The 11,009-nt window shown below is 34.4% G+C and overlaps 1 protein-coding gene across 1 annotated transcript; it reads left to right on the forward strand.

The window, feature by feature from the left end:
* LOC109340932 lies at positions 9,264 to 10,040 on the forward strand. The gene has a single exon (XM_019578724.1). The coding sequence runs from the start codon at positions 9,264 to 9,266 to the stop codon at positions 10,038 to 10,040; it is 777 nt and encodes a 258-aa protein (XP_019434269.1).

Here is an 11,009-nt window from a genome sequence, read left to right on the forward strand (position 1 = left end):
GATATGAATTTTTGAGTTTCGGTAGTACCCGACCTACGTTCTCGGATTAAATTTTTTTCTTTCTAAGACCTTGAGCATGTTGTGCTTTCAATCAATCTTTCCAAGACCTCGAGCCTGAAGTGAATTTTCGAGTTCCAGCAGTACCCGATCTACGTTCTCGTATCAAAATCTTTGCTTTAAAGGACCTCGAGCCTGATGTGCTTCCAATCAATCTTTCTATGACATGCGTTATCGTATTAAATAGTTTTACTTTCCAGGACGTCGAGTCTGATGTGCTTTCAATAACTTTCCAAGACCACGAGCCAGGTATTAATTCTCGAGTTCCGGCAATACCCGACCTGTATTCTCGTATTTAATTTTGATCATCTCAAGTTCCAGAAGTATCCATTCGTTTCCGTTTCTAAAATAGCATTTTGACCATTGTCTCGGCCTTGGAAATATTAATGATCATTTCTTTACTAGTTACTGATCACGATAGTATACAAACACCGGCTGACATGCTATCTAGTAAGCAACAAGTAAAGAGGTACAACTATGAAAACTCAATTGGAAAGTGCATCTTTTATGACATGGGGCCAATTGTATTTGCTTGTTCAAATTTAGACTAAAAAATTCAAAACCTTTAATTATCGGTGATATTATTTTGAATAATCAGCACTAAGGTTAATTTAATATAAAATAGTTACATGTTCATTTTAATAGGAAGAGTTATAATATAGACAAAGAGGCACCAATCTTAGTGTGATGAAACACGGCCACTTAATCTTGAGCATGTAGCTATAGTAATTGTCATTATCCAAATAATTCAAATACCACCCTTGCTTGTTTCTTTCTTCTGTTAATTATTAAGAGGTGAAGAGAAGGTGTGAAAGAAAGAAAATAAAACGGAAGAAGAAAGGTATATGAAGAAGTTTTGTTTTAATGATTTCTTAATATAGAGAGCCATATCACGAGTTAAAGAGGGGAAGTTACTAAAAGAGCAAAATATATCAGTCATCTCTTCTTCTCCCACCAGTTTTTTTTTATGCAATAAGTTTCTAAACGGTTGGGTATATAACCTTGATGCAGTTTTCCTTTAAATGGGGGAGGGGAAGAAAAAGTAAAAAAAGAGTCCCAACTCATCACCGCTTCACACCACATCCTCTATCTCTTCTCTCTATTCCTCACATAACACTCTCAAAACAAAAAAAACAAACCCCCCAACAACCTTAAATACATTACAACTGATACAAACTTGTTACACCACTTTTCCATTGTTTGCCTCGCTTGGTATACCCAGCAACACTTCAAATATGTGGCTTTGAAAATTCAGAAGACTGCTCAGCATCAACACTAGCCAATCCAATAAAAATCAAACCAAGCAAGATAAAGTAAGCCCCACTTTATGTTCATAAAAAGATATTTGCAAAGATTGCTCATTGTGGTGGCTGGGAACCACTAACCATAGTCATCCTCTTCCACCTTCAAATAATATAGCATCCACGTTAGCAATTAGAGCCAACAAAGAGAGCTGTCACTCAACAATCAGATATACAATTCACATCTACTATATACCACACATACCCATAAACACAAAGGCAACCTAACAGGAACATAAAAATGGGAAGAAAAGGTTGAATTCCAAAGGAGCATCAGAAAAAGGTTCGCCATAAGTGGGATACCAGGTTAGCAATTCACCCCAATGTCATAAGAATCCTATATTATTTATTTCACAAACAGTTTATATGCATTCATTTAATCAATAAATATATTCATAAGCATTCCACCATTTGACATAAACATCACTAAGAAGGATTTCTTTGGGGTAAAGTAATTTACATAAAATGAGTTTGTATAGCTTATGATACTGATACCTTTAAGGGTCAGGCCAGGCTTTGCCTTAAACAGGCTCAACCTATATAGCATATAGGAGCCTGAGCCTAGCCTCTTACCCTATTTAAAAAAAAAATTCAAAGCCTGAGTCTGGCCTGTTTAAAAGCCTGGCCTGACCTGACCTGTTAGCCTGTTTAAAGACCTATTATACTATATGGTCATGAAATAGACTACTATGTCTACATTTAAATGGACTTATAGGCCTACTTTTAGTTAGGCCCATCTAGTTCTAATAATTAAATTATATTTTTGTATACATTTTTATATTAATATTACATATATAATAATAATATTTATATTAAAATAGTATAAATTCAACATTCATATATAATATAACTAAATAGGCCGGCCTGTTAGGCTTAAATAGGCTTTTTAGAAAGCTTGAGCCTGACCTGTTAATGAAAAAAGTCTGGTTTGACCTAACCTGTTATAGGCCAGGTAATGGGCCCCTAATAGGCGGCCTAGCCTGTTTCCACCCTTACTCCGTTCCATCTTGCAAGTACACTGCATTTTCTCTAAACCAGTGCATAACAGAAAAATAAATATCTCAGCAAGAGTTGTGTTGCATGAGGACAACCCAATAATTAAAGTTATATAACTGATTCATTCCATCACACTAATAAACACACAAAAAGCAAACAGTGCATGATGATAATCCTCAAACAGTTTTGATGATGATTTGTTATCATCCTAATCCAATTTTTACACAATTTACCAATCATCGCAAATAGTAGAAGGAACACAGTTACAACATATAACGAATAGGGACGTTACTAATTTTTTAGCCTCTGTCGGTATCAAGCCATCAATGGCTTTATTCATCATCATATACGTGCAACAACCCTGTGGTATGACAATTGGGCCCATGGTTTGAGGATAAATGTGGGGTAATGCAAGAATACCCCTCCCTCGTCTTCCCCACGGTGTCCCATCTCCGCCACAACGGGGGATTCACATTCGATTCATTAAACAGAACAAATAATAAAAAACTGAGAAGATGATTACCGGTTCCTCAAGCATACACAAGAATAGGTGGTTCCCACCGTCGAGAACTACCGCGATTCACCACCGAGGGAAATTTCGAATACGAGGCGAGACGAAGATATCGAAACCGAGCTGTCATCGTAGTTTCATGGATGGCTCGGCTCCAGCTGTTGAGGGCCTTTGGCCATCGCTGCTTCCATCGCCGGCAAACGCCCAAGTCACCGCCGAAGAAGAGAAAAGACGGGGGATTTCATTTGATCCACCTCGAAAAAGAAGAGATGCTCCACTCCAACACGAGCTGGAGGGTCCCTGCACCGGCGATAGGGGTGAAGGGGTTTACCCCTTTCAATTATTCCCCTTCATCTAACTTTATCTCCTCTTTGCTTAATTCTTTTTGTTTTCCATTATGTATTTGCTTTTATTATTTCTAATTCCATCTAGGCAATTTTAATAAAATGAATATTAATTTGTACGTTTCATATCTCAACCATCAATAATGGTTGTATATTTCAACCTATATATTGTATTAATGTTATTTTAAAAAAAAAAACTAATAAAAATGTCAATTGACAATAATAATAACCAGAGGATAATTTCAATATTCAAAAATGAAATTATTATAATAAGATTATGGTTCTCGTCGTCTCTAACTTCTATGAAAATGTGAAGAAGGTCTACGACCAACACCGTCTCTAAGCTATTAATTCCATATATAAAAATAATTCAAAATTATCTTATCGTTTAATAAAAATGAAATATTTATAGTAAGATTATTGTTCAAGTCGTCTCTAACTTCTCTGAAAACAGGAATAAGATCTACGACAAACACCATTTCTAAGCTATTAGTTCCATCAGTTTAGAATTATCATATATTATAAATATTTTCAAATCAATAAAAATTAACTCCGCTGAATCTACCAACTATTTTCCAAATTAACAAAAAATCAAATATTTCAAAAATCTCTGAGATTTGATGCGGTGCAGATATTAGTTTCTGTTGCTTGATCTATCTTGTAGCGAATAATATTCCAGTTACTTTTCAAATATCTATTTGAGATTTAATGCGGTGCAGACATTAGTTTTCCTGCTTCATCTATCTCGTAAACGATTAAATTTTAACTATTTCAAATATCTATTTGAGATTTGATGCGGTGCAGACATTAGTTTCTGGTGCTTCATCTATTCCGTAAACCATAAATTTTTAATTATCTCTTAAAAAATAAAATGTTGTTATTATCTATTTAAATCTATTTAAGATTTGGTGCGATGCGAACATTATCTTCTATTGCTTCATCTATCTTAAAGATGACAAAATTCAAATTGTATTTCGACCAACCAACCTTCGAACCATGACTACAAAATTTTAATTTCTCAATTGCACCTAGGATACATAGGAGCAAGATGAACTCTTGTCAGACACAAATGTAAAAAATAAATATGTTTTGTTTCAATGATCAAATTTTTAAATTTGTGTAAGAGTATAAGAGTCTATGTGATTAGCGAGTGTACCGATTTAATATGATGCACGGGGTGGTAAGACATTCCCCGATCCTTAACTGACTCCCAGGCTCAGAACTCAAGTTCAAAAGATCAAATTATCCTAATTGGACTTATTAGAGAGTTTTCTATGTTTTCACTGCAAAAAAAACATAGTGGTGACTCCAAATCTATTGGTGGAGGTAGAAATGGAGTTCGCCTCTTCCTAAGTCACAGAGTCGATCTTCCAACCAAAAATTGGATCACGATAGTTGGCGATGCCACTGGGATACCCATAAGAGGGTTAGACCTACAGCTGCGAACTCATGGACTTAAATACCCATTTTTTTGTTTGTCATAATTGTTTTACAATTATTATGTGCTTTATTATTATTTCTAAACTCCCTATTTGGTGATTATCGTAGCTTTTGGGGGTGGGAATTCTTTTTTGTAAAACAAAAGGTTTGTACGGTTTATCACACACAAACATGGTACACTCGAGTAAACACACATATGCCCTATAACCGGGTATTAGAGATTAAGTTTGAGATAGAAGGGGCATCTTCTTTGTCGGATGTAAGATGCAATCTCACTGGTTTAAGCCTGATAAACCACTGAGATTGTTACAAAGTATTGTGAGTTAGACGCTCGAAGGGCCAAACTCCTCTTGTTTCTAACCTACAATATTTTGGGTTTCTTTTCTTCCGATATTGGATGCAGTGAACTAGAAGTCTAAACCTTTTATCAAGTCCACTTTAAATAAAACATTGTTCCTCACCCTAAGTTTGTGACCTCTACACATTCCTAAAACCTTCTAGGAAAAACCAAATATAAGACACAAGAAGCAAAACCTTTATATATTCAGTTATCATTTCATTTCATAACATAAAGGGGCTAGCCATCCCTAGTTCAGATGAATATGTCATCCAAGCCTAAGCGATATAAGGACCTCTTTTCCCTTTGATGTCCTTATGCCACATAACGACTAATGTTCATTACATTCCCTACCATTGGCTAAACGCCATAGGGATAATTGTCATACCCAACGATGGGCCAACGCCCTAGGGATAATTTTCACACCCCACGGCGGACTGAATGTCATAGGGATAATTTCCATTCTCTCCAAGGGGCTAAGCACCCTAGGGATAAGTTACCTATCATGTTAATAAGCAAAGAGTTTTACCATTTAAATGAAAAGTTGACCTTAACAGTATAATAGATGTCAAATCTACCATGACATTTTACTATATTGTAATTAAGGCTATATTTCCAAAAGTAGGGTCTAGCAAATCCTAGTGGTATACAAAATGCATTGACATTACTACAACAAGTTTATGCATAACATTCATTCATTCTTCAAAATATACAATAACCAAACATTCATCAAAAAATAAAAAAACATCAATTTTACATTCACCATTCACAAAAACAAAAATATCATTCATACATACTCATACATTCATTAAGAAAATAAAAAAGTCATTATTCATAAAAAAAGACATCATTCATAAAAAATACATCATTCATAAAAAAATACATCATTCAAACGTTTATTCATTCATATAATGAGTCAAAAGTCAAAATATCATTCATACATTCATTTATATATACATTCAGAAAATAAAGAAGCAAAAATTAAAATTTCATCAATCAAGCGTTCATTTGTTCATCACACATTCATCTACATATGCCTACATTCATAATAAAATCATGGAAATGTTGCATTCCGTGCACCAACATACCATGCATTGCATACTCCACCACAACTTATCGAAAAATATTAAATCAATTCATGCATTGATAAGTGCCAAAAATATCTAATTTTCATACTTTTCATGACACTTATCCTTAGATAAATTTAGAAACCAACTTAATTCAACACGTTTTGGATCAAATATCACAATCTTGTATATATGCTTTGTGTATTTCTTTTGTAATATATTTTGCAGAATTTTGGAGGAAAAGAGAAGAATTAATCAAACACAAGCCTGACATGGTCAGAACACAAGCATGGCACAGTCAGAATAGAAGCATGGCACAGTTAGAACACAAGCCTGACACAAGCCAATATGCTCAAGTAGACAGCTTAGCGGAGCCTAATAAATAGCTTGGCGGTGTGCACTCAGCAACTTGGTCAAGTGGACTTAGCCACCAAGCAACCATGACCTCATTTCAAGTAGCCTACATAGGCTTTTCAGAGGTAGCTCGCCATAGTTGGGCCAGTAGCTCACAATTAGCTTGGGAGAGTCAGCCCCAAGTAGGTGACTAAGTTGTTTGGCCAAGAGACCAAATCCATGGTGAAGGGTTTGGTGAGCAGCTTGGCGGTGGAAGAGAGCTGCAAATGAGATACAAAAACATAAATTTGTAATCTCATTTCGGTCCAAAAAGCATCTCATCCTTGGATAGATGGCTCATGCTCCTACAAATTGACTTGGATTATGGTGTAATTTCTTATCTTTAATTTATCTTTTGAAATTAATACATTCAAGTTATTACTTTTTGGTTAAATTTTGATTCTTTATGAAGTTCTTAATGCAGTTTTAGCTTGATCACGTAAAACTTGATTTAAAAATCCAAAATGCTTCTTCTTAAAGTGTTGACAAGTGAACTAAAAAGTATAACCTACACCTTAGTTCACGTGCCACATCAATCATCTATTTTAAGCAACTTATGTTCAAGGCTAAATAAAGTTAATGGAGCCTGAAGTAGGGTGTGACAACCTACTCCGATGAGTGGCACTTAACTTTTATTTAGTGCATTACATAAGGTTTGAAAATCATCTTATCACTCTAGGACACTAGATGAAAGATTTAGAAATGATGTGTGGAATTAACCGAAAGTATAACACATAACTTATAATGTTTTCAAAAATCAAGTAGAGAAATAATTCCATATTTCCAATCAATTTCCTCTTCAAGAATTTGTTTATAATAGTTGTTTTATGATTATCTTTACTTGTTAATATTTCATAAACAAAATCAAATCAAAAAAAATGTTTAAACTTTATTAGTAATATAACATGTTTATAATAATATTCTATTAGGGAATTCCTTGTGGTTCGATATAAACCTATACTATACTACAAATGAATCTTGAAAGAGATACAAATGTAAAAGAATAAAGTGTTAACTTATAAATTTTATTTGTTGACAAAGAAAGAAACCTTGAATCAAAGTGTAATTTAATTCATAAGTTGTATCTTTGTGAAAATGAAAAATACAGAGTTATAATGAGTGAACTAACTACTAACTTTTACTTTTTGTCATTTACTTTCCGCAACTAACATTTATTTATTATTTTATTCTTTATACCTACCCTTCGAAAGAAGTGGTACGGTTAAATTATAATTTTATTGCTTTATTTATTTTTTCTTTCCCAACCTTCCACAAGGAAGTAGTTCAGTTAATAAAGGAAAACGAAAATAAATATCACTTGTATTAAATTGCTAAATTCATACCATTATGACGGCTTTGGAATATATTCCAACAAAGCCGAGATGATATGAAGTTGTTAATAATTGAATAAAACTAAGTTTTTGATTAAAGGAACATTCTTGAAACCATTAAACCGGCGTTGGAATTTATTCCAAGAAAGTCGAGATGTCGAGCAAAGAGTTGACCTGTCATTAAATACAATAATCAGAAACTTGCTACCTCAAAAAAAGAAAGCAAAAAAAATTCTTTCAACAAATTGGTGTCGCTGCTGGGGAATTGCTAAATAATAGAATTTATTATTTATTATGCTATACTATTAATAATTTTGCACAAATTTGTTTTTCAGTTTTGGACAAATTAATTTAAACTTATTAAGTTTTTGTTCTTTTCTACTAATATTTATTCTGAAATAGACAAATTTCCTATTTATCGTTTTATTTCAGGGAAATGGATCAACATGTCAACATCCAAAATGAAATAGAAACTTTCATAAAGGAGTTTGAACAGAAGCTCAACACAGTGCACCAAAAGTTACAAACACTACCAAAACAATTGGAGGAACAACACTCTTGGTGTCATGGTTGTGCAAATCAACAATCAGTCTTTTTTTATAAGTAACCACTCAGCATCACACCTAGAGATGGCAAAATGGGCCACCCAGCCCGTTTAGCCCACGCCTGCAAATGCCCGCAAAAATTTAAGCGGGCGCGGGCATGCCCACATTTGTTAACGAACAAAATTCAATGTCCTGCCTGTTTTAAAACGGGCTCACGGGCTTGTAGGCGACCCGCGGGCATTGTTGAATAATTAAAAAAATAAACAATTCATATAATAAATTAAATGAAATTAAATAAAGTAGTTGAAGAGAAAAAATTAACAAATTTTTTGATATTTTATATGAAGCTTAACAAATTACATTAGATTAATATTTTTTAGGGATTAAAAATCGTATTACATCATAACTAATCTAAAATTTTCTTACTGTTTTCCTTAAATTATGTTTATGGGCCGCCCGCATGCCCAACGGAAATGCCCGCAAACTTGGCGGGCCAAACGGGAAAACGGACAAAAATTTTATGCCCTGCCCGCGGGCAATGCCTGTTTTGCCATCTCTAATCACACCTATCCCAAAGTAAACTAGAGGAGATACTTGAGCAATTCATGTAGACAACCATCAAGTATCAACAAATCATAGACGATGCTATTAAAAATATGGGGAATCAACTCAGATACATAGTTGAACATCATTCAGCTATTTCAGACCATTGCAGAAGTATCACAACAAGAATTGGAAAAACGGTGGGAGGGGTTATTGAAAAAGAAAAATAAAAAAGAAAATAAGAAAAAGAAAAAGAAGAAAAAAAATGTATATAAAAAAATACACTAGAAACTAGCGGGGGACAAAAAGAAGAAAAACAGTACCCGCTAGTTCAGGAAAAAAATACCATATCCCTACTTCAATCAAAAGTCAAGAAGGAAGAGCAGTTTGCTCGGTTTATGGAAATATTCAAGAGATTACAAATCAGCATTCCATTCTCCGAGGCCTTGGAACAAATGCCTACTTATTCCAAGTTTATGAAAGAACTGCTATCAAGGAAGAGTTTACATCAGGAGAAAGAAATTATCCAACTCAATGCAACCTGCAGCGCGATCCTCCAAACAAATGTCCCTCACAAACTAAAAGATCCAGGAAGTGTAACTATCCCGGTGACAATTAGGGAAATTTCAATAGGCAAAGCACTAGTTGATCTTGGAGCAAGTGTTAGGCTAATGCCACTTTCAATGATGAGGAGAATAGGGGGATTGCCACTAAAACCAACCAGAATGTCTCTGCAACTTGCTGACAGATCCATTAAATATCCGGAAGGAGTTGAAGAATATGTGTTAGTAAAAGTAGATAAGTTCTTGATTCCTATAGATTTTTCTGTTATTGACATATCTGAAGATGTAGAAATCCAACTCATTCTGGGACGTCCATTCATGATAACAACAAAAATGGGGATAGATATGGAAAATGGCAAACTGATAGTTCGAGTAGAAGATGATAAAATTCAGTTTGACATTTTCAAGGCAATGCATCATCCAAGAGACAAGGGGCAATGCTTCCAGATTGATATTCTTGAAGAAATATGCTCAGGACAGCCTCATCCTGATAACTCTTGGGACACGCAAGAACAAAATCTGGAGGACGGAGAAAAAGAACAACTGATAAAAAATCCCTCTGATAATAAAATTTCTCCTGAACTAGACCAAAGTGGAGACGAGAAAAAATAACCAGAACCAGAATTAAAGAAGTTACCATCACATTTAAAGTATGTATTTCTAAAAGGTGACTCCCATAAACCAGTTATCATCAACAACTTGCTATCCACCTTGGAGGATAACAAGGTAATATAAGTCTTGGAGAGATACCAACAAACAATTGGTTGGACATTGAAAGATCTAAAATGAATCAGTCATTCTTACTGCATGCACAAAATCATGATGGAGGATGATTTCAAACTAGTAGCTCAACCACAAAGGAGGCTCAACTTGACGATGAAAGAAGTTGTTCAGAAGGAAGTGGTAAAAATGTTAGAAGCCGAAATGATTTACCCCATTTCCGACAGTAAATGGGTAAGTCCTATGCAAGTAGTACCGAAGAAAGGAGGAATTACGGTAATCTGAAATGACAACAATGAGCTCATTCCAACTCGAGCTGTTACTGGTTGGAGAGTATGCATAGATTACCGTAAACTCAACGCAGGTACTAGAAAAGACCACTTCCCTTTGCCCTTCATGGACCAGATGTTAGAAAGATTATCAGGGCGGGCCTTCTACTGTGCATCATAGGCATAATATATTGGTAAAACATGTATAGGTAGTTTACCATTTTATCATTTAACTGAAAATATGCTAGTTAATCGATTAACGTGAAAACAATTTTAACAGATAATTGAAAAACTGAATTCAATTATTCTCAACAGTTCTCAACAGCCCGTTAATCGATTAAAAGGGCACTTAATCGATTAACTAGGTCTCATAAAGGTTTTCTATATAAATTGTGTTTTTAGGTCTTGCACCATACATCATACCATTCATTTTAGAATTGGTAAGTTGCATATTTTTCATGCTCATTTGTGTCATTTTAAGAAGAGAGAAATGCATAGTGAGATAGTGAGAGATAGTATCATGTTTAGGGTTTAATTGTGATCTAATTGCATGTGATTAATGTGTTAACTTTTGCTATCTTCTTTTGCATGA

This window comes from Lupinus angustifolius, chromosome LG01, assembly GCF_001865875.1.
Source record: "Lupinus angustifolius cultivar Tanjil chromosome LG01, LupAngTanjil_v1.0, whole genome shotgun sequence".
NCBI classification, from domain to species: domain Eukaryota; kingdom Viridiplantae; phylum Streptophyta; class Magnoliopsida; order Fabales; family Fabaceae; genus Lupinus; species Lupinus angustifolius.